Raw genomic sequence first — 24,443 nt, 5'->3', positions numbered from 1 at the left:
TTGTCTCCCACACCTTAATCAAGATTATGAATTTAATAATGAACGAAGAGTGAAATCCCATCTTCGATTCCGCAACATTTCATTCCAATATATTGCACTCCCCAAAGTTGCTGACTTTATTTCTCTTGGTAGTTTTCTCCAGATTGGAGGATTTGTGTACTCTTGAGCTACGGGGCTGCCTCATGCGATACTGTCACAAAAGAATAATTGATTTTATTAATACATGGGATGTGGACATTGCTAGCTGGGCCAGCATTTATTGCCTGTCTCTAGTTGCCCTGGAAACGGTGGTGACGAGGTGTTGTCTTGAACCACTGCAGTCCATATGATGTAGGTTGACCCACAATGCCAATAACTAACCGAAAAGGGAGGTGGTTGACTGGTAGAAACAGATGTATTGACATGACCATTGCAATTGTGACGCACATAGGGAGTTAATATGAACAAGATAACCAAATCAGACCCAGCGTTGCATCAGCAAAAGTAATAAGACCCAGCTATCAAGGGGAGGGTTGCACGCTAACAACAAACCACAGACAGTTGTGGTAAGCCGATTAGATTAGCAGATGCACAGAGCAAAACAACTGTCACATGAGGTAAAAGAGGGAGTACCGAGAGACTCAACTGAATTGTATAAATTGTAATGTAACCTCCTGATTGGGTGTGCCTATTTTGTGGCCACCCAGACTTGCAAGAACGTATGAATAAAGACTGCTTCAGAATTTGACTCGGACTGAAGTTATTGCACAGAAAGGAACTTGCAGATGGTGGGGTTCCCATGTACCTGCTGCCTTGTTCTTTGAGATGGAGGTTGTTATGGGTCTGAAAGGTGCTGCCTAAAGATCCTTCATAAATTTCTGCAGTACACCTTGTAGCTGGTACACATGGCTGCTCCTGCTGAATGTCAATGATTGAGGGAGTGGACTTTTGAGAATATGGTGCCAGTCAAATAGTTACCTTATCCTGGATTTGTCAAGCTTCTTGAGTGTTCTGTCCAGGTAAGTAGGGAATAACCCATCACACTTCTGACTTGTGCTTTGTAGGTGGTAGACGTGCTTTGTTTCAGTGTATGTAAAGGAATTGTGATGATATGGGTGGCATAGTGGCTCAGTCATTAGCACTGCAGCCTCACAGCACCAGGGACCCAGGTTTGATTCCAGCCTTGAGTGACTATTTGCGTGGAGTTTGCACATTCTCCATGTGTCTGCACAGGTTTCCTCCCAAAGCCCAAAGATGTGCAGGTCATGCTAAATTGCCCATAGTGCTAGGCGCATTAGTCAGAGGGAAATGGGTCTGGAGGGGTTACTCTTCGGAAGGTCGGTGTGGACTGGTTGGGCCAAATGGCCTGTTTCCACGCTGTAGGGAATCTAGTAAAATCTGAAGCGGTTTATTAAAATATTTTGATTCTTTATTTCGACAATGATTGTGTGCAGTAATATTTCCCCTTTTGAGATACTTTCAAACTGATGGTGATTTATTTTCTGTTTGAAGTGAATATTTATAAATAATACTGATCTTGTTATAATTTGCAGATGGTTGCAGTTTCAGAAGTTGGTAGATATGAAAAAGAATGATGTTCAGTCTGCATTAAGTCTTCAGAATTATTGCCTTGAGTGTGATGAAACCAAGGTCTGGATCCGTGAGAAAACCAAACTCATCGAATCAACTCAGAGCTTGGAAAAAGACCTACCCGGTGTCCTAGCCATTCAAAGAAAATTGTGTGGCATCGAGAGAGATCTAGCTGCCATAGAATCAAGACTTCCAGAGTTGCAGAAGGAGGCCCACAGACTGGCAGATCAGCATCCTCATCATGCTGCCGATATCTTGAAACGGCTTAAGGAAATCAATGATGTTTGGGACGAACTGAAACACACTCTTCAAGGTCGTGAGGAATCACTGGGTGAGGCCAGCAAACTGCAGAAATTCCTACAGGATTTGGATGACTTCCAGTTGTGGCTCTCCAAATCACAAAAAGCTATCGCTTCTGAAGATGAGCCAAACTCCTTGCCTGAAGCTGAAACTCTCCTCCGACAACATAATGCCATCAAAAATGAGATCGATCGCAATTTGGATGAATACCAGAAGATACAGGAGAATGGGAAAATGATAACCGAGGGTGAAACAGACCCGCAATTTCAAATATTAAAGCAGCGTTTGGAAGGAGTGGACACTGGTTGGAATGAACTTCTTCAGATGTGGGAAAACAGAAAAGATCTTCTGTCTCAGTGTCACGGGTATCAGCAGTTCCTCCGAGACAGCAAGCAAGCAGACAGTATCCTTCGCAATCAGGTACTGGCATACTGTCATGTTTTGCAGTCACATGACCTGTTAAGCATTAGTGTGTGCTACTTTCAGCTATCTAGTGAAACTAACCTCATTTAATATAAGTAAAATCTTAAGGTGCAAAGTGACTCAGGAGCAAAGTAAAGTGAGAAAGCTTATCTTTTTGGGAGCTTCATTCCAGCATCAGACTGAACTGTGTTTCTGCAGGAAGGTTTCATTTGCAGAGTGCATACAGTAAATGATGTAAACTAAACCTCCTTTGTATTAATGCATTTTTTAAAAAAGATTGCAACTGCACCTTTTTCTGATGAACAAGGCAAAATGCAATACTGATTTTGTTTTAAGATTCAGGTGGTTAAGGAATTATGTAATTTATTCATTTGGGAAGTGGAAATATAGGGGGCATCAAAGAAAATTTACTAGCAGTTTTGGAACACGTTGATAATTTATTCTGCCCACACTTCAACGTCCTGCACTTTATAAACCAATCAGCCTTTGAGAATGTAACTAGGAATATTTTGCTCAGTTGACTAGTGTTTGTTGAGATCTTGTATGCTTATCATAAATACTTCTCCAATGATTGCAACTAAATACTGTGGATGCTGGAAGTCTGAAATAAAAGCATAAAGTGCTGAAGAAAATCTGGCAGCCTCTGGGGCAGAGAGAAACAAAGTTGACTCTTACCTGAACAGAATTCATATTGAACTCATCAGACCAGCACTTCTCCAACGCTTCCTATTTTTATTAAAAAGAAGTGATCATGGATATTTAAATGCATTAGCAAATTCTACAATGCAATGTTTTTTCATTACCTTCACAGCTAAATTTAGTCCACACTTTGAGATGCTATTGGTTCCTAGAAGCACTATGGGCGGCACGGTGGCACAGTGGTTAGCCCTGTTGCCTCACAGCATCAGAGACCTGGGATCAATTCCCGCCTCAGGCAACTGACTGGAGTTTGCGTGGGGGTGCTCCGGTTTCCTCCCACAGTCCAAAAATGTGCAGGTTTGGTGAATTGCCCAGGCTAAATTGCCTGTAGTGTTAGGTGAAGGGGTAAATTGTAGGGGGTGGTGGGTCGGTGTGGACTTGTTGGCCCGAAGGGCCTGTTTCCACACTGTAAGTAATCTAATCTAAAACTAGTTCATTCACAGCAGCTTCTTTTTCATTATGTCAGCTTTCCTTTTCCATTGACCTGAAAAATAATGCCAAGGTTTTTAATTTAAAAACAAGTTCACAAGTAAAAACAACAGTCACAGTAAGGCAAGGAGAGCTTTTGCATCAAATGTTCGATAAACCTCAAAGAAGACCAGTGAGAAGCGAGCTGTTGATTTGTTGGGATTTAGTTTCATACTGTTGGCATAGTCTTATTTCCTGCCAATACAATCACAAATTAGATACTAGACAGCAAACAACAAAAAAGGCTGAAGGAAGTCAAATGAAAATAATTCTTTTGTCATTAGTCATTGCATTACACAGATTTGAATATGGAACAGTTACTTTGAAAAATCAAGGTGTTTGGGTTTTATGTTGGAAACTTAACGCCATATTGCCAGAAATCACAATGTTGTAGCAGTTATTCTTTTAATTTGCAGTATGTTGTCCAATGTGACAGGATTGAGTAATGAATGTGAGCATATTTAACATAAGTTATGCATTGAATATAAGAATTGAAAAGACAACCAAAGGGCTGTCCGAATTAAAATATATCGTCGAATCCCTACAGTGTGGAAACAGGCCATTAGGCTCAATAAGTCCACACCGACCCTCTGAAGAGTAACCACCTAGACCCATTCCCATATTACTCTACATTTACACCTGATTAAAGCACCTAACCTACGCAACCCTGAACACTGTGGGCAATTTAACGTGGCCACATCACCTGACCTGCACATCTTTGGATTGTGAGAGGAAACTGGAGCACCCAGAGGAAACCCAACTAGACACAGAGTGAATGTGCAAACTTCACACAGACAGTCACCCGAGGCTGGAGTCAAACCCAGGTTGCCTAAAGCAATGGTGCTAATCTGAGCAGGCGTACAGCCTTGGGTGAGAGAAAAGACCTCTTGCAACCTTTGCTTTGCTTGTACCAGTTGGTTATGTAGTGGCAGTGGCAAAGATATGGGGGTATGTAACCCAGTCATCTTCACAATTGTACCCAGTGTAAATGACCTAGACATGGAAGTCTAAATTGGGGGAAAGAAAAAGGAAAATTTCATTAAACTTTCAAGACCAAAAGGATGCCTAATGCAAATGGTAAATATTCATAAATGTTACAAAATGTCTCTAAACTTTACTTTTTCCACAGGAATACAGTTTAGTGCACGTTGAAATGCCAAAGACACTGGAAGCAGCTCAAGACGTGATCAAGAAACATGAAGGGTTTGTAACAACCATGGATGCCAACAGGGAGAAAATCATTGGGACAATTAATGAAGGAGAAAAGTTGATTAATGAGGACAATAACTTTAAAGTCAAAGTGGTTGACAAGATCCAAGCTATCAAGGAAAGGTAAAAATTGAATGTTTAGAATACAAAGCTCATCGAGTGTATGATTAAAAGGCATTGATGACTCTTTAGGTTCAGACTCTTAAAGTGATTCTTTTGTTGATCCAGGTACCAAGAGAATATGAAACAGGCAAAAGAAGTGGCAGCACATCTGAAAGACAATCGTGATCTTCAACATTTTCTTCAGAATTGTCAAGAGGTTTGTGATAGTAATCTGTTTATTGTAGTAACACTTCATTCTGCACTCATGCATTCAACAATTCAAGTTGCTTTCCAGCATCAACTGTGAATATGTTTTACATTTCCATCATGTATTATAGTCATAGAGATGTATAGCGTGGAAACAGACACCTCGGTCCAACTCTTCCATGCCGAAAAGCTATCCCAACCTAATCTAGTCCCATTTGCCAGCATTTGGCCCATATTCCTTTAAACCCTTCATGTTCATATACCCATCAAGATGTCTTTTAAATGTTGTAATTGTCCCAAACTTCACCACTTCCTTTGGCAGCTCATTCCACACACGCACCACCCTCTGCATGAAAAAAGTTGCCCCTTTTAAATCTTTCCCACTTCACCCTAAACCTACACCCTCGAGATCTGGACTCCCTCGCTCCCAGGAAAAGACCCTGTCAACTTATCCTGTCCATGCACCTCATGATTTTATAAATTTGGCTGTTACTTTGAGATCTCAGCATTTGAGGACAGATACGACTGTGCCTTTGTTAGGTAATTGTTTTTTTAAACCGTAGACAGGCTTCTCATTTTGGCACCACCTCCGTATGCCATATTTTATGTAAATGTGGGAGAGTGGATTTGCAGCCACAAAGTTCAGGCCCATCTGTGATTTACACACAACTCATGCAGGGAAGTATGGAGGTAAATAATCAATGATTAATTTTCTGATGAGCCCAAAGCCCTCTGAAACAGGAATGGAAAATGCTGAAAATACTCAGCAGGGTGAGCAATATCTGTGGGGGAGAAAAAGAATGGTTTACTTTGGTTTGAATTATGACTGCCACCTGTACGCAGTGCAGTGAAAAGTGTTGTCTTATGTGCTTTATATACAGTTCATGCTATGCATCAGGGTAACAGAGCAGCATGTAGAATAGAGTGTTACAGCTGTTGAAAAGGTGCAGAGAGAGATCAACATGAACATTGTCCATTTAAAAGTCTGATAACAGTGTGGAAGAAGCTGAACTTGAATCTGATCATACCTGTATTCAAACTCTTATATCTTCTGCCCAATGGAAGAGAATATAACCAGCCTGGGAGGGGGTCTCTGATGATGTTGGTTGCTTTCCCGAGGCAGTGGGAAGTACAGACAGAGTCAATGGACAGAAGGCTGATTTGAGTGATGGATTGGTCTGAGTTCATGATTCTCTGTACTTATTTCCGGTCCTAGATAGAGCAGTTGCCATATCACACTGTAATGCATCCAGATAAGATGCTTGTTAGAAAAAAATAACATTTTGGTTAGAATTAAACTTTTAAACTTTAAACTCCCATTAGAATTGGAACCTTTCATCAAACCTTGCCAAAATTCTGAGGGAGAGGAAAACATTCCATTATCCCTTGACTTCTCTGAGGCTTTAATGTTTTTACTGTTGAATATCGATATCACAAATTAAGTAAAACAACCTGCCCATTTACCATCTATGGCAGTGTGTTTTATCTGTGTTTATGAGACCACAGCATATTCACTGAAAATGTGTTCACCAGTTATGGTTAGTTACATTGAGTTTGGAATCCTGCCTTCTGATGTACTGGAGTGTTCCTTCACCTTGAAATTTTTCACTGCCCGTTTTCTGTTTCCAGCTTATTTTCTGGATCAATGAGAAGATGCTAACCGCGCAGGACACCTCTTACGATGAGGCTCGCAACTTGCACACCAAATGGCAGAAGCACCAAGCGTTTATGGCTGAGTTGGCATCCAACAAAGAGTGGCTGGACAAAGTTGAAAAGGTGACACACAGCTCAGGAATTATTATTCAGTGCTTTTGAAAATTCCGTCTCGCTAATCTCCCTTCCCCGCATTTTCACGGGTTTTTTTGGCAATAGTTATTTATTCTGTCAGGACGTGTGACACCTTCCACTTTTTAAAGTGGTTTTTGAAAAAGTGTTTCCCAACATGCAAACCCAATTCGTGCAGGGGAGCAATGGATGCAGAAAATAAAAGCCATAATCCTTAAACACAATTTAAGGAGTTATAATCAGCGCAACCTGGGTGCAAAATGGCATTCCAAATTTTGTTCCATCTGAAAGCAATTTTTTTTTTGGTCAAATTTCTGGTCCAACTGCACTTCACTGAATGTAGAATACATCAGTGGAGGTGCAAAGTGACATGGGAATTCATGTGCATATTAAAATATCATGAACAGGTATGGAAAGTAATGCTTAGTTTTATATTGAAGGACTTGCATACAAGTGAGCAGAAATCAAACTTTGCAATTGCACAAACCTCGGTTAAACCTGACCTGGATTGAGTGTGTGAGCTACTCCCTTAGAATGAGCATGTCATTTACTCATGGCAAGAACCTGTGTGTTGCACTCCTTTAGTGTGGGAAGGTTCTAGCTGACCAGGAAATGCAACAGAAAGATTAACAGATTGATAGTAAGCCTGTTTGACCGTGTTCTGACACCTTCCATGCCATCCAAGTCCTGAAATGGATTTTGAACTCAGAGCTTGTTGCTCAGAGGTAGAGACCACATATGTGGTTTACTGTGGGTAATGTTGGGCACCACTCCTTTTGGAAGGATATGCTGTCTTTGATGGAAGTGCACATGGATTCTGCATGGACTCTACTTGGAGTCTGAAGATTATTTTTTGAGGTGACATCACACAAACTAGGATTGTATTCGCTGGAATTAAAGGTTAATGAGATCCAAATTGTCAAGATATGAATGGGAAAAGATGAGTAAATGGAGTCAAATCATTGCTGGTTGTGATACACAGTATAACTATGAGAACCAGAACATTCAGATGAAAAATATGGGAAACCCTTTTGATGCAAACAGAGGGAAGGAAGTCTGGAATTCTTTTCTGCATGATACTGGGTGAAAGTTTTAAATTTGAGGTTAATAGATAACTGGTATTCAAAAATATTAAGGGACATGAAGCAAAAGCAGATAAATGCAATTGTTTTCAGATTAACCATGATTTCTGTAGCTCAGTTGCTTACACTTGTTCCCATCTCCGGGACAATCAGGTACTGTTTCAGATTTTTGTTTTCAGGCATTTTGAGAAATGCATTGAAAGATTTACTGGTAAATTGGTGTCATTTTACTTGAAAATGGTCTAATCGCAAAAAGGTAGGTGCTTTTAGTCAATCATCTGTGAGTATACTAATGTTACATTACTACAGATGGCAGTAAAAGTGACAGAACAATTTATGTCTTACATTGACAGTAATCAGTTTCTTGGTAAATTAGAAGGAAGCTTTTAGAAGATATTTAGGAGATTGTGTACTACGCTTGTCTTGTATAAAGAAGTGTAATTCTGAAGGCTTCTTCAAAGACTCACAGATGCCACAATAAAAGGAAACTTGCCAAGGAGACTGATTTGACATGGAAGTGGGTCAGGCTTCCAATACAGTATGTGGAATGTTATCCAGCCCCATCGTAATGGGCACCATGATAGTTAGATTACTTACAGTGTGGAAACAGGCCCTTCGGCCCAACAAGTTCACAACGAATCTCCGAAGAGCAACCCACCCAGACCAATTCCCCTACAATTTGTGGGTGGCATGGCGGCACAGTGGTTAGCACTGCTGCCTCACAGCGCCTGAGACCCGGGTTCAATCCCCGACTCAGGCGACTGACTGTGTGGAGTTTGCACGTTCTCCCCGTGTCTGCGTGGGTTTCCTCTGGGTGCTCCGGTTTCCTCCCACAATCCAAAGGTGTGCGGGTCAGGTGAATTGGCCGAGCTAAATTGCCCGTAGTGTTAGGTAAGGGGTAAATGTAGGGGTATGGGTAGGTTGTGCTTCGGCGGGTCAGTGTGAACTTGTTGGGGCGAAGGGCCTGTTTCCAAACTGTAAGTAATCTAATCCAATTTATGGGCAATTTAGCATGGCCAATTCACCTAACCTGCACACATTATTGGACTATGGGAGGAAACCAGAGCAAATCTGCACAGACACGGGAGAATGTGCAAACTCCACACACACAGTTGCCTGAGGCGGGAATTGAACCCAGGTCTCTGCTGTGAGGCAGCAGTGCTAACCACTGTGCTGCCCAAGTTGGCCTACTTAATCACAAGAGGGCCTACTTAACACCACAACCTTGTTCCTTGCCTCTGATGACTCTTCTCCCCTTAGTTCCCACAACTCCCATCATGTAATCTTCACATCACTGTCACTAACCATTGTCCTGAGGTACTGCATTGATGCTCACCACAACACTGACATCTACTGGACAATGTGAACAATTGTTCAGGTGAGGCCTCTTCACAAAAACAGGGCAAATCTTACCTGGCTCATCAGTCTACCAATCATCATCAGGAAGTGATACAAAATGTCAGTAACCGTCCTATCAAGTGCCAATAGCTCAACAATAACCGCCTCATTGACGCTCAGTTTGGGTTCTGCTAAACCCTCTCCCCTCATGGGTAAAAGAGTTAAACTCAAGGGGAACTAAAGGTAACTGCCCTTGGTTGCTGAGTGTTGCTATAAGGAACCCTAGACAAACTGGAGTCAATATGAATTGAAGAAACTCTTTGCCAGTTGGAATCATACCTGATGCAGAGGAAGATGACCATGGTTGTTCATGGTTAATCGTCTCAGCCACAGAATATCATTGCAGGAGTTCCTCAGCGTAGTTTCCTAGGCCCAACCATCTTCGACTGCTTCTTCAATTACTTTCCTTCCATCATAAGGTTGGAAGTGGGGATGTTTGCTGATGATTGCACGGTGTTCAGCATCACTCATTACTCCTCAGATACTAAAGCAGTCCATGTCCAAATGCAACAAACCTGGACAAATCCAGGTTTGAGTTGATTCGTGGCAAATAATGCAAGTGTCAGGCAATGATCATCTCCAAAATAGGGAGAATCTGGCAATCACCCATTGCTTTCAATGCCATTAGGATCACCGAATGGCTGACTGAATGCAATAGTTCAAGAAGAGAGCTAACCATACCAAGATCAGTGGATATATTTAATAAATGCTGGCCTAGCCAGTGATGGCAAGATCTCCTGAATGAATAAAAAAAATATCACTAGTCTTGGTGATGCTGATAGCCATCAGCCTCCAATTGACAGGCAGCTACCAGCAATTAGCAGGTCCCCCCCTGAGTTCCTCAAATTAAGAGAAGACCTACTGGTGGCCACTGAAATGCTTGAAGGGCAATTAGTTTCATTGACTGTCCCCTTTGGAGCTGATGGGTATTTTCACTATTGCTCTAGCCAGTGGATAAGACTACAATCAGGTCCAACAAATCCTGCCCAAATAGTACAGAAAGTAGTGGAAACCCAGGGCGGCATGGTGGCTCAGTGGTTAGCACTGCTGCCTCACAGCATAATTCCAGCCTTGGATGACTGTCTGTGTGGAGTTTGCACATTCTCCCCGCGTCTGTGTGGGTTTCCCCTCGGTGCTCCGGTTTCCTTCCACAGTCCAAAGACGTGTAGGTTAGATGAATTGGCCATGCTAAGTTGCCCATAATGTTAGGTGCATTAGTCAGAGAGGAATGGGTCTGGCTTGGTTACACTTCGGAGGGTCGGTGTGGACTTGTTGGGCCCAAGAGCCTGTTTCCACACTAGGGGATCTAATCTAATCTAATCTAATTAGTACTAGATGTAATTTGAGTTGGTTGGCTAAACGTTATGATCCAGTGGCATCTCTGATCCTCCGTCTTAATACATTCTTAAACTCACAACTTACATTTTGGATTTAACATAAATAGCTTCATTTCAACAACCTGGAAATCATCAAAGTGAGCATGTAATTTATCGTTTTATTGTTTGTGAGAATCATTTTGACTGTCACTTTTGAAGCTTGAAGATCAGAGTTCAATTTTTTAACAACAAGTGATTGCTGCTGGTGTCGTAAGTTATGGGGAATAATGTCCATTTTTATCTCATGGTCTCTCCCTTGCATCAGGAAGGAAAGCAGCTGATGGAGGAGAAACCCGAGTTTAAACCACAGATCTCGGACAAACTGCAAGAATTGAATGATCTGTGGAATGTGTTGGATGTCACCACTGAGAGTAAGGCCAAGCGCCTTTTCGATGCAAATCGGTCAGAACTGTTTGCACAGACCCGTGATGACCTAAACAAGTGGTTGACTGAGGTAGAGTTACAGCTGCATTCGGATGACTTTGGAAAGGACCTGACCAGTGTCAATATTCTGCTGAAGAAGCTACAGGTAATGATAGTTCTTTCTCCATAGATGCTTTCACCGTTTCTAATTTTCATTTGCATTATTGAGGGTGCTCAACTGTACCGTTTGTAAATAGAGTCATAAAGTCAGAGAGACAGACAGCATGCAGACAGACACTACGGTCCAACCAGTCCATGCTGACCATAATCCCAAACTAAACTAGCCCCACCTGCCTGCAGTTGGCTCATATCCCTCCAAACCTTTTCTATTCATGCACTTATCCAAATGTCTGTTGATGAAATCGATGTGGAGGTGCAGGTGTTGGACCCGAGTGGACAGAGTGAAAAATGGCATAACACCAGCATATAGTCCAACAGGTTAACTTGAAAATGCAAACTTTTGGAGCGATGCTCCTTCATCAGGTGGCTAGTGGAACAGGATCATAGGACACAGACTTTCTAGTAAAAGACCAAAATATGATACAACTGATGTGCTATATTGAACAAACTTAGATTGAATGAAATTGACAACGAAGTGCAGGTCATCAGTAGAATACACATGAAAATCTGGAACAGCAAAAGGTATTTGGCACATTAAAATATTTTGTATCACCCTGAATGAATAAAGTTAGTATCACCTTTTTGACCAATGTTTCGGGATTTTCTTCAAATCTAGACATATGCTACAAAGTGCAAAACCGGAATGAGCAGCCGTGGATCAAAAGTACATATGTTAGATTTAGCCGTTTAGTAAAATGGGAAAATATTTTATTTTTCTAAGCATTGTTATGGCCAAGGTTGGAGGAGGGCACTAACATTTAGTCCCACTGCTCTGTGGATCACAGCATAAAATGAAAATATTTCTTCCCAGTTGCCAAGATGAGCAATTGAATAACTTATCTGTATCAGGTTTTAAACGAGGCTTCTTAATAAACAGGATTATTGGTTCAATACAAAACAAAAGCTATATAATATAAAGCTGTAATAGTTGGTAAATGTAGACAGTCAGTGATTTGGAAGTATAAATGGTTACCCCTGTAGATATTCCAATCGTTTGCATGCACACAAACATATACACATTGACTATTCAGGAAAAGAGGGAAGAAAAACCAAATGTTTTTGCAGAGATTGGCTTTCTGAACAAAAATGCATTTTGGTCAATGGGTTATCCTTGAAGGCAATAGAATAAAGTGCTGGAGCCTGATGTTCTGGCACATGTGGTCTAGTCGCTAAGCATTCATGGTCTTTGAAGTCTTGCAGACACAGCTTTCTCAGAAAGTAAAATCTTGAGGTGTTCTTTCAATCATTCTTTCACCCTGAACTGATACGGAGAGTTTTCTTTTCAGAAATGAGAGCAGTCAGCTAGGCATCTTGTTCATAGCAAGATTTCCTTCAAGAATTGGTCTGGTTGATTACATATTTGACATTTCCATCCTGAGAAAGAGTCTCTGACTATTCACCATATCCATGCTCATAATCTTACACACTTCTTTCAAATTACCCCTCAGCCACCTACGCTCTCGCAAAAGCAATCCAAGTTTGTCTGACCCCTCCTTGGCGGCACAGTGGCACAATTGGCGGCACAGTGGTTAGCACTCCTGCCTCACAGCACCAGGGACCCGGGTTAAATTCCCGCCTCGGGCGACTGTGTGGAGTTTGCACGTTCTCCCCGTGTCTGCGTGGGTTTGCTCCGGTTTCCTCCCACAGTCCAAAGATGTGCGGGTCAGGTGAATTGGCCACGCTAAATTGCCCGTAGTGTTAGGTAAGGGGTAAATGTAGGGGTTTGGGTGGGTTGCGCTTCGGCGGGTCGGTGTGGACTTGTTGGGCCGAAGGGCCTGTTTCCACACTGTAAGTAATCTAATCCTTATAGCAAATACAGTCCAATCCAGGCAGCATCCTGGTAAACCTCTTCTGCAGCCTTCCCAAAGCCTCCAAATCCTTCACCTTGTGCAGAGACCAGAAATGCACATAGTACTCCAAATGTGGCCTGACCAAAGCCATATACTGTTGCAGGATGACTTGTGAACTTTATACTCAGTGTCCTGATGGACGAAGGCAAGCATGCTATACACCACTTTACCACATTATCCATTTGTGTTGCCACTTTGGGAGAGCTATGGACTTGGACCCCAAGATCCTTCTGTATAGCAATAGTCCTAAGGGTTCTACCATTTACTGTATACTTTCCTCTTGCATTTGACCTCTCAAAATGCATTACCTCACACTTGTCTGGATTAAACTCCAGCTGCTATTTCTCTGCCCAAATTTCTAACTGATCTGTCTCCTGATATCCTTTGATTTCCATCCTTGATATCCACAACTCCACCAATTTTCACATCATCTGCAAAATTACTAATCAGGCAACCAACATTTTCACACAAATCTTTATATTATTTACAAAAAACAGAGGTCCCTACACTGATCCTGTGGAACTCACTGGTCGTAGACCTCCAATCAGAAAAACAACCCTCCCCCCACCACAACTAGCCTCTGTCTTCTGTAGCCAAACCAAGTTTGTGTCCAATTTGCCAACTCACCATAAATTCCATGCAATTACCTTTTCTTAATGGAACCCCTTCAGTCAGATATGACCATAAAACTTGAAATAAATTCTATTTTCCACAATCCTTCAAAGTTTAAATTCTCCAAGTATGTCTTTGTAAAAACATGCATTTGGTGTCTGCCAAAATACAAAACTTTAATAGATAACTCAAATCTAAATTCCTTGCCATTGATAGAAGCAGTGCATTGTTCAGCTTGTTTTAAGAGCTGTGGTGCCCTGATCAGACTCTACAGTGTTGCCCAACATTAATATCAAATTTGCTATTAAAGTCATCCTGTACCAATAGGTGGGACAACAAATAAAAAAATCATATGAAGGTTATTCATTTTTCTAAGCTTATGTTCCTGAAGGTGCAAACACACATCCTGAAGAAGTAACTTTTCTCCACAAGCAAGAAAAAAAGGTTGAGATCTTTCTAAACTTTTTAAGATAGAGTTTCCACTTTGGATGCAATTGGCTTTCGTATAATGTTCCATTTTTCAAAATTCTACTCATTTGTATATCACTGGGTGCAAAACTTTTACCATGACCCAGTGCAATCAGTCAGTACCTTAAAATGTGATGTTTATTTAGGAAAATAAATTATTTTTAAAATTATTCCCTGACATATTTGGAACTAGTAGTTTTGATAAAGTTCAATTGAACAACTGTAATGAAGTTTATCACAAAAAAATAAACTTTTTAAAAAGTTTAGAAAGATCTCAACCTTTTTTCCTTGCTCGTGGAGAAAAGTTACTTCTTCAGGATGTGTGTTTGCACCTTCAGGAACATAAGGTTAGAAAAATGAATAACCTTCACATGATTTTTAAATTTATTGTCCCGCCTATTGGTACAGAATGACTTCAATAGCAAATTTGATATAAGTTTGCTCGCTGAGCTGGAATGTTTGTTTTCAGACGTTTTGTCACCGATTTTTGTCTCCAAAGTCACAAGCACTTGTGGGCACCATATGCTAAAACTGGCCTGAAGATGGGAAACCAACGCCATCTGACTGGGGGCCACCACAAACAAATGTACTTCCTGCATGAGTGCCTCAGGAATTAGGTACTCCCAAAATGGTCTGAAAACAAACCTTCCAGCTCAGCGAGCAAACCTACAACATGAGCCCCAACCTGAGGTGCATATCTAAAATCGCAAAGCGTCACTTAAGAAAATGTATTGCTTTCAATACAAAATTGTCTCCTCACTTGCCTGATGAACAGCACCGAATTCTTCAGAAAAAGAAATTCAACTTGTACCTACTCATGTTCTTGAAAACACAATCTCCAGCTGAATTTGTCATACGTTTTGCTGGTGTGAAAACGTGCACAATCCCAGAAGCCATGACTAATTTTGGAGTGTCCGCATTGAATGTTTTGATGATAACATGAGAGTTTGCAGAAACACAAACTTTCCTGAAGTCAACTTATACCTAAAATTCCATGATCTTCTGCATATGCAAATATGATGGGAATTACTGGGGTATTTGAAAGGAAAGATCAGCCCTTTTTGTAGTTTACTGGTCACACGGAACTAATGGTGAATATTAATTTGTTTTTTATATTATTATTCTGGAGATTACATGACACACATGTAAGGGTGAGAAGTATTTGGTCAGTTTATGGTAAACCTCAGATACACCTGCAAGTTCAGAATGATCAGGTGATTAAAAAATTGGCTGTATTGATTTATGCCAATTTATGGTGTAAACTACCAAGTGATTTAATGTAAGTTAAATTCAGTGAAGGAATATAGGAAGAGCAGTAGAAAATTCAGAATCTGAATAGTCTGGCAGTGCACACTGAGTAAGGGAACCCAGGCATAAAATAGAGCAAGAAGATATGGCAGCCTGGAGACAATGTTAAGTTATAAGAAACAAAAAGTGGTTGTATATAGTGAGGCTCACCCGTAGGTCAGTCCTACGGCTGCTGCTTTTCTTAATCTATGTTAATGATTTAAACTTGAGTGTACCGGGCAGAAGTTTGAAATTTGCAAGACTTCGAAATATAGTGAACAGCATGAAAGGTAATGGTAGACTGCAAGAGGACATTTCCATCTGGTGGGATAAGTGGACAAGTGATTGATGTGATTTAATACAAAGAACTGTGAAGTGATAAATGTTGGTAGCAAAATGTGGGGAGGCACAATAAAGTGTACAGTTCTAAAGGATGTGCAAGAACAGAGACATTTGAGATTAGTCATTCAAGGCAACAGGGCAGATTGAGAAAGCTGGTAGTGAAGTGTTGAGAACTGTGGGATTTATAAGTAAGGGTATAGAGTACAAAGCAAGGAAGTTCTGATAAATCTAAGTTCTGGCCACCTCCCATTTGGAAGGATGCAAAAGCTTCAGAGAAAGTGCAGAATTAACTTACAAGAATGGTTCCCAGAAGTATGCAGTACAGTTACAACATTTAAAGACATTTGGTTAAGTATATGAATAGGGAAGGTTTGGAGGGATATAGGCCAAGCGCAGGCAGGTGGGACTAGTTTAGTTTGGAATTTTGATCAGCATGGACTGGGTTGGACTGAAGGGTCTGATGATACTGTGACTTGAAGTTTTTAGTTATATAGTCTGATTGGGAAGAATGGACAGACCAGTTAAATTGCTTTGGCGCAGAGCTGGTGTATGTACATTCAGCTGAGCAGCCTTATTCTCCATTGTTTCCTGTCGATGATTCTGAGTCCACATGTTCTGACCTTGGTCATGAGTATCCCTAAATTGCCCATACTGCTCAGGAATGTATAGATTAGGTGCATTAGTCGGGGTAGTGTAGAGTGATATGGGATGAGTCTGGGTGGTATGTTGTTCGAAAGGTTGGTATGGACTTGCTGGGCTGAAGGACCTGTTTCCACACTGTAGGGATTCTATGATTCAAGTGATTTATCAAAGGACTGCTGCAAGTCCAAATTTCTACAGCAATATCTTGTGTACTCTGAGTTCCTCCTTCAAAAATTCAAGAAGATTGGCCAAATATGAACTTTATTTTTGAAATCTCTGGTAGCTTTCATTTCAGTTGTAATATATTTTTGCAGTATAGCTTTGGGTAAAGTTTTCATTATATTTCCTACCACTGACATAGAGTCATAGTGATGTATAGCATGGAAACAGACCTTTCGGTCTAATCCGTCCATGCTGACCAGATATCCCAACCCAATCTAGTCCCACCTGCCAGCATCTGGTTCATATCCCTCCAAACCCTTCCTATTCATATACCCATCTAAATGCCTCTTAAATGTTGCAATTGTACCAGCCTCAACCACATCCTCTGGCAGCTCATTCCATACACGTACCATCCTCTGTGTGAAAAAGTTGCCTCTTAGGTCACTTTTACATCTTTCCCCTCTATGCCCTAAATCTATGCCCTCTAGTTCTGGGCTCCCAACCCCAGGGAAAAGACATTGTCTATTTACCCTATCCATGCCCCTCATGATTTTGTAATGAAGCCATCTTGGTTTCTATTTGCTTGTATTTGTTCTATCCCCACTTTTCAATCTAAATAATATAACAATTTGCCTGTAACTCTTCTAATGCTTTTCAAATTAATTTTTTAAACTGCATATTAGTGTATCTGCTAACTCTCCTCAAATTTATTTTAATAAACATGATTGTAATTTATCCAAATCAAGGTTTTTATCTTCTTTAACTTTGACTAGTTTATCACTTATCGTCTTATTTTCTGTAGTCAATGTCTTCATATCTTTTTTGATATGTTCTAATGTCCAGTAAATATGACAGTAAAGTAACTGCTTACTACTTCTGCAACTTTGTATTATTGACTGTGATTTTATCTTGTGTGTTATGACCTTAACTCTCCTGATTTTTCTTTTGTTACTTATGTGGAATAATATACTGATAATTTTATAGCTCTTTGCTTTCTTGTTTATGTTTTGATTTTGCTCCAAACATTTGCATTTTCTTAATTTGACCCTCCTCTATTTATCCGACCATGGTTTTTCAAGATCAGAGAGTTCTGTTTTAAGCAGAATGTTATTTTTTTGGAACTCAATTATCGCCATTTTTACTGTTGTCTATCTGCACGCCAATCTTTATTTCTGGTTTGACTCTCAACATTTGGATCAACTGAGTCAATTGCCGTTTACAAGATTATCCAATTTTGTTGGATAAGGGGTATCAAGACATTGAAAGCAAAGGTGGGCAAATAGAAATGAATCTAATTGAATGGATGGAATTGGCTTAAAGGTCTGAATTTTCTACTTTTCCTACGTTCCCTCCCTGAATGTAGCACTAAATAATTACATGATAATTTGAATGGCAGTTTACACAATAAATTCATAAATCATCGCAGCCAACAATCTTTTTTAATAACTTCACTGATATTGTCAGAATTAATTTCTTTTTTTCCTTTGTTGACTGTTATTCCTTGAACCAGTTAAATGTTTTTGAAATGTGTGTACAGTTTCACAAGAAAGGTATGATGGCATGCCATGTTTATTTGAATAGTTGGGGAATTGTAAAATCCCTACCGGGGTGGGGGGAATAACATTGTAATAAAACAAACATGGCCCCCACAGAAAACAAAAGAAATATAACTGCACTGACAGGTAGAGGAATGCATGGGAGCTAGAGAAGTTGTTTTATACATTCATATTTTCTGTCAAACTATATTTGACAAAGATACAACAATGGACAGCTTCATATGGTGTTTTTTGTGGAAACTCCATACAACCAATACTCCTTTTTTTTAATCTGTAAGATGAAGAGATATAGGAGTAGAAGTAGGCCATTCGGCCCATTGAGTCTCATCTGCCATTCAGCGAGATCATGACTGATCTGTTAATCTTCAACTCCATCTGAGCCCTGTGACTGTCTCATCTCTGCTAATGATGTCACGTTCTTTATTGATACAATATGATTTCAAGTGTTTTTCAGTTTCATCCAATGAAATTCTACCTCTGACTGAGTCTTAGGTTGGATGGTGGGGTTTTTGAACTTAGTGGAAAGTTATCATTAAATGACTTTTTCTCACTTTTCTTTTGACACATCTATCTGTCACCATCGGGTTCTTTGCCTCTGCATGATTTATATTGAGCTTGAAAATACTAGAGGTTGGAATAAAGTCAAAAGGAGCTGTGGAAGGGAGTGGAGGGACAAAGCCTGGATTGGGGAGTATGAAGAGCTATGAATTCGGAGATGTGGCTTACCTTGGCATCAGGGACTGTGAGGGGCCATGGAGGCTGTGAGGAGCAGTGTACATTGATGTGGAGTTTTGTTAGGGGGCATAACTAGGCATGAAGACGTTGTTTATCATTTACCTTCCTAATGGTTTCCGCATCTAGACTCTCATGTGTCATGAAGCATACCCTGTTAAAGACCTGGACTGACTTCATGAAATAATTGGGATGAGCTGGGTGCAAGCTCACAAACTGATCCAGACAACACTCTGAAAGCCCAGGAACATGGTTGGGAATCTGCATCCCATCCCCTGATTTGACCACCGTTTTTATATAGCTCCTAAATCATCCCGACTCAACGCAAATCTAAACCAACATCTCAGATTGATGAAAGGTCTTCGACCTGAAATGTTAACTCTCTTTCTGTATCTATAAATTCTTCTCATCAGTTGAATGTTTGAAGCATTTTCCATTTTTATTAAAGTTGTACGCCACATTTACATGATATCAGATCAGATCAGATCTGATCTGAAACATCTCACGTATTGAGACATATAACAAACTCCATGGAAAATGTTTACTTAAGCCATTGATTTGTTGGTCAGTCATCTTGATGTAGTCGATCCTTCATTCCCTATTGTTCAAAGGCATATTTTGCAATGGAGAATTGAAGATGTCTGAGTCAACTGTTTTTTGTTGCAAACAGATATTAGAAAATCAAGTGGACATGCGAAAGAAAGAGGTGGAGGAGCTTCTTTCTCAGACCAGAATTCTCTCCCCAGAGGGACCGATGGAGACAGATGGGAAAGAACAAGACATTGAGAGAAGATTCTTACAGCTGATGGGTCCTCTGCAGGAACGCCGCCAAAAGCTCCACCTATCGAAGATGACCTACCAGTTTTACCGGGATCTGGAGGACGAGATTGTAAGACTGATGTGTCTATTTTTCACTAGGACATAGTGAGGATTGCAGATGCTGGAGAGTCAGAGCCAATAAAATGTGGAGCTGGACAAAGCACAGCAGTTAAAGCAGCATCAGAGGAGCAGGAGAGTCAGTGTTTTGGGCAGGACCCTTCCAATAGTCCTGATGAAGGATTCTGTCCGAATCATTCACTCTCCTGCTCCTCTGATGCTGCTTGACCTGCTGTGCTTTTTCCAGCTCCACATTTTATTGTGTCTATTTTTTCACAGCATGCAACTAAAATAATAAACTATGTTGAGATAGCAGTGGCCTTGTTTGTGAGAATTGATATCTTTTCCTGTTTTCATTTAGCTTTGGGTGCAAGAACGAATGCCTTTAGCTACAAGTACAGACCATGGCCATAACCTCCAGACCGTCCACCTCTTGATGAAGAAGAATAAGGTAAGTGAAATTTGTTTCCCCAGTCCTGGAAGAATATAGAAGTTCATGGTTCCAGAACATAAGAAAAACTTTAGAGGTTGGTCTGATTAAACCCATTACTGCCATAAAACTTTCTTCTGCTTCCACAGACTTTGCAGAAGGAGATACAGGGACATCAGCCGCGTATTGATGATGTGTTGGAAAGAGGGGAGGCAATGGTTGTGGAACAAAGGCCTGACTCGGTTGCTATCGAGGAACAGTTGAAAGAGTTAAAGGAATTATGGAACAAACTGCAAGAAGAAGCAGAGAAAAGACAGAAACGCCTGGAAGGTGCAAATGAAGCCCAGCAATATTACCTGGATGCTGCAGAAGCTGAAATTTGGATGAGTGAGCAAGAGCTATACATGATTGCTGATGAGAAAACCAAGGTAAAACTTAATTCTACATGTTTTGTATGATTTTACTGTTCCATATCAAATATCCTGGAGTGCGTATGTTAGAAAGTTAATAAGGTAATTTCTTTGTATCCTTGGACAAATGATTTCCAACATAAACAGGATGCTTTGAAATATCATTGGAAGGAAACATTAGCTCGTTTCTGCTTTTAGTGACTGTGCTGAATAGGAGAAAGTCTTGTATAAGATAATGGATGGCTCCAACCATTGCTGCCACCCTATTATTCTCATATTTTTATTCTCATATTCTTGACATAAGGGCACCATCCCGAGATGTGTGCCAGTGTCTCTGAAGTTGCATTACATCTTCTGCAAGTTGAGGGTGTGGTACTGGAAAGGCACAGCAGGTCAGGTGGCAGATTTGTATGTTTAAGGTTTGTAGAAAGATTTATTCAATACAATCTTGAGGGATCAAAATTAACAAAGCCTATAATTCGCAGGATTTAGGGACAGGTCAGCCAGGCTGGCTTGTTTCAGGGAAGTAGCTTTGAAGTAAGCAACTACAACTTTTCACATGGATTAATGCTGTCAAGGAATTCAGGAGTGGGTATTTCATGAACTCTTATCTTTGACTTGTATCATTGATGTAAGCAAAGTATGATGCATAATGGAGCATGGTTTACAATTGTTCTTCAGAAGCTTTGAAAGGTAGAACAAGATAATGAAAGTCAGTCTTGCTTAAATTTTTGTATAGATAAATAGCTGTCCACTGGCACAAAAGTACCCAAACCCAGCTCCCCTATGTATTGCTGGGGCAGCGAGTGGGAGGAGGCATGCGATTAAGGTGTGGTGCCCTTAAATTGTACACAGTTTGTTCCCAAAGACAGCTGCCTGATAAACTGATCATTGCTTCCACTGACGTGATCCCAGTGAGGTCGATATTTCAAACCTTAATTTAGCACATTAGTTCTGCTCCAACCATATCTAAAGTCTGTGAATTCCTTTAGATTGCCAGGCTACCTTCTTGGAGAGATAAGAGATTCCCTTTGCATATGACTCTGGCTGACCATTGGCAGAAATCAGACTCACTTTGGGATTGTTAAAAGCAAATACGATGTCCATAAATGGTGTACAAACTTTTTGGAACTTCCAAAGTTTGCCAAAAAGTCAAAGAATGGTCAAATTCACCGTATCTGAATGTCTGGAGTATCATAAATAAGATTAAGGAGTCACAGGTACATGTTGCTCTCTGGTAACATGATGTTGTGGCGATGAGAGGGATCCGGCTCAAGAAAGAGCAGGAGTGGCTGTTAAATTTTCCTGAATACAAGGTGTTCAGAAAAGGAAGGAAAGGTGGACAGGTGGCAGTATTGGTTTCAGGAAAGCATTGCAGTGCTGAAGAAAGAGGATGTCTTGGATGATTCAAGGACAGAAATAGTTGGGCTAATAAAACAGATACAATATCATTGCTCAATATGGTCTGTAGGCTACCAACTAGTGGAAAATATAGGGTATTCAAGGTAAACCTAGATACATAGAAAATATAATCAGGGCAAGCCATTTGAGCCCTTTGAGTCTACAACAGGATTCAGTACAATCATAGCTGATCATCCAACTGAGTATGCTGCTCCTGTTTTCTCACCACACCCTTTCATCTCCTTTAACCCTCAGAACTATATCCAACTCCTTCTTGGAAACGTTCAATATTTTTGGCCTCAGCTGCTTTCTGCGACAAAGTATTCCATGGACTCACACTATCTGAGTAAAAAAAAATTCTTCTCATTTCAGTCCCAAATCAAATGACCTACTCCATATCCTTAAACTGTGACCCCTCGTTCTGGACTGCCCAATCATTGGGAACATCCTTTCTGTGTTTACCCTGTGTTCTTGTATGTTTCTATGAGAACTCCACCTCCCCCCCCCCCCCACACCCACAACCCCATATTTCCTCGAAACTCCAGAGAATAGTCCTAACTGATTCAATCTCTCTTCCCATGTCAGACCTGCTATCCTAGGAATCAGTTTGGTAAACCTTTGTTGCATTCCCCTATGGCCAGAATATCCTTCCTCAGAACAGACCAAAACTACAGACAATACTTAAGGTGTTGTCTCACAAAGCTCTGTACAATTGCAGCAAGACATTCTTGCTCCTGCACTCAAATCCTCTCACTATGAAGGCCAGTGTACCATTTGTCGTCACTGCTTCCTGCACCTTCACACTTACTTTCAGCGACTGGTGTAGAAGAACTGCCAGCTCTTGTTGCACCTCCTCTCTCCCAGTCTTTTCCCATTCCGATGAGAATCTGCATGCTGGTTTTTGCTACCATTTATCTACATTATACTTCATCTGCCATGCAAACTCATGCATTTGCCCACTCAGAGAAAGTGGGTGTATATGTGCACAGATCACTGAAGGTTACAGGACAGGTTGTGAGAGTAATTGATAAAGGATACAGTTTCCTGGGCTTTATTAATAAGGATATAGCGTACAAGAGCAAGGAGGTGATGCTGAAGTTGGATGTGGCACTTGTTAGATCTGAACTGAAATATTGTACATTTTTGGTGCCACATAATAGGAAGGATGTGTATGTACTGGAGACGGTGGAGAAGCAGTTTACAAGAATGTTTGCAGAACTGAGACATTTCAGTTGAGGATAGATTAAAGCAGTTTTCCTTTAGAGAAGAAGTCTAAGAAGAGATCTGATGAACGTTTTCAAAATCGCGGAGCAAACTAGATGGAATAGATTGGGAGGACTGTTCCTGATCATAAAAAGATCAAACACCAGAGGGCATAGATTTAAAGTGATTTGCAAAAGAAAAATTGCGAATTGAAAGAGAAAACCTTTTCACGCAGTTAGGATACGGAATGCTCTGCTTGTGGTAGAGGCAGTTTCAATTGAGACAATACAGTGGCCTTGGATGATTAATTGGATAGAAATAGTGTGCAAGGGTTGGGAGATTGGCAAGAGATAATGATGCTCGGTTGAAGAGCTGTTACGGACACAACGGACCAAATGGCCTCCACTGCGCCTTAGTACTTCTGCAACTTTATGATCTCACAAAAAACATTGGATCTGTTGAGGTATTTGGCTTTAAACATAAAACAGTGTTTCCTTTAAAGATCAATAGTTGCTATCTTGCCCTACCTGTTGAAATAAGTTTGATGATTATCATTATAGGATTTGATTGCTTGAATGATTTTACAACTGAACTCTAATGGTGGGGGGTGGGGGGGGTGGTGGAGGAAAGAGACCGTGTTAAGTGATTGTTTTGATGAACAGCTGGAAATGAGTATAGAATAGGAATGTTTGTTTTTGTAAGTGATTAGTTGATGGAATTTTCATACATGGAATGTTTTCTTTGCTACCAATGAGTGTTTTTTTTAGAATAGTGACATTATCACCAAATACACATTCATTTTATGTCGGCATGACACCTCAGGTCTGCTCTTTACAGATCCTGAATGAGTCAGGGTAAGTGCAAATGGCAGGAGTTGGGGGACACAGTTTGGCATGAATTGAAACTACGTTTGTACAGGGACTACAAGAGCTCAGGGAGATGGGTGGCTGTGATGTAGGAGATACAAGGTACTGTGGAGATTGGTTAAAGGCACAAAGGGTGTTGTAATAAATTTTTGTTGCATTCTTCACTACTATGTGACCCATATCTCTACCTCATGTTGGAGAGCTAACATAATTTGATAGTGGCAAATCATCATTATATCTCATTACATCACGACATGGTCCAAGCTGCTAATGCAAAGCTTAACCATAAGTAAAATTAGCTACTAGACAAATAAAATCCAAATAAGCTGATCTGGGTGACTCCCATTGGAACTAGCAAAAATAAAAGGAAACTGTCGAGTTGGTTACAAATACTCATTGCATAAGGAAGCATCTTAAGTTCCCAGTGTATCTCTGCCTCCAAACC

General features: G+C 40.6%; 1 protein-coding gene across 5 annotated transcripts in view; it reads left to right on the top strand.

Moving 5' to 3' along the window:
* LOC132818130 (spectrin beta chain, non-erythrocytic 1-like) overlaps positions 1-24,443 on the top strand; it is a 269,507-nt gene that overhangs the window by 170,849 nt on the left and 74,215 nt on the right. For all 5 annotated transcript variants that reach the window (XM_060828851.1, XM_060828852.1, XM_060828848.1 and 2 more), the window contains 8 exons: positions 1,533-2,289; positions 4,589-4,791; positions 4,897-4,987; positions 6,607-6,753; positions 10,884-11,147; positions 19,483-19,701; positions 20,050-20,139; positions 20,268-20,546. In XM_060828851.1, the coding sequence (XP_060684834.1) occupies positions 1,533-2,289; positions 4,589-4,791; positions 4,897-4,987; positions 6,607-6,753; positions 10,884-11,147; positions 19,483-19,701; positions 20,050-20,139; positions 20,268-20,546 (2,050 nt within the window). The remainder of the gene's footprint in view (positions 1-1,532; positions 2,290-4,588; positions 4,792-4,896; positions 4,988-6,606; positions 6,754-10,883; positions 11,148-19,482; positions 19,702-20,049; positions 20,140-20,267; positions 20,547-24,443) is intronic.

This window comes from Hemiscyllium ocellatum, chromosome 8 (genome assembly GCF_020745735.1).
Source record: "Hemiscyllium ocellatum isolate sHemOce1 chromosome 8, sHemOce1.pat.X.cur, whole genome shotgun sequence".
Lineage (NCBI taxonomy): Eukaryota > Metazoa > Chordata > Chondrichthyes > Orectolobiformes > Hemiscylliidae > Hemiscyllium > Hemiscyllium ocellatum.
This window is presented reverse-complemented; position numbering and strand designations above follow the sequence as displayed.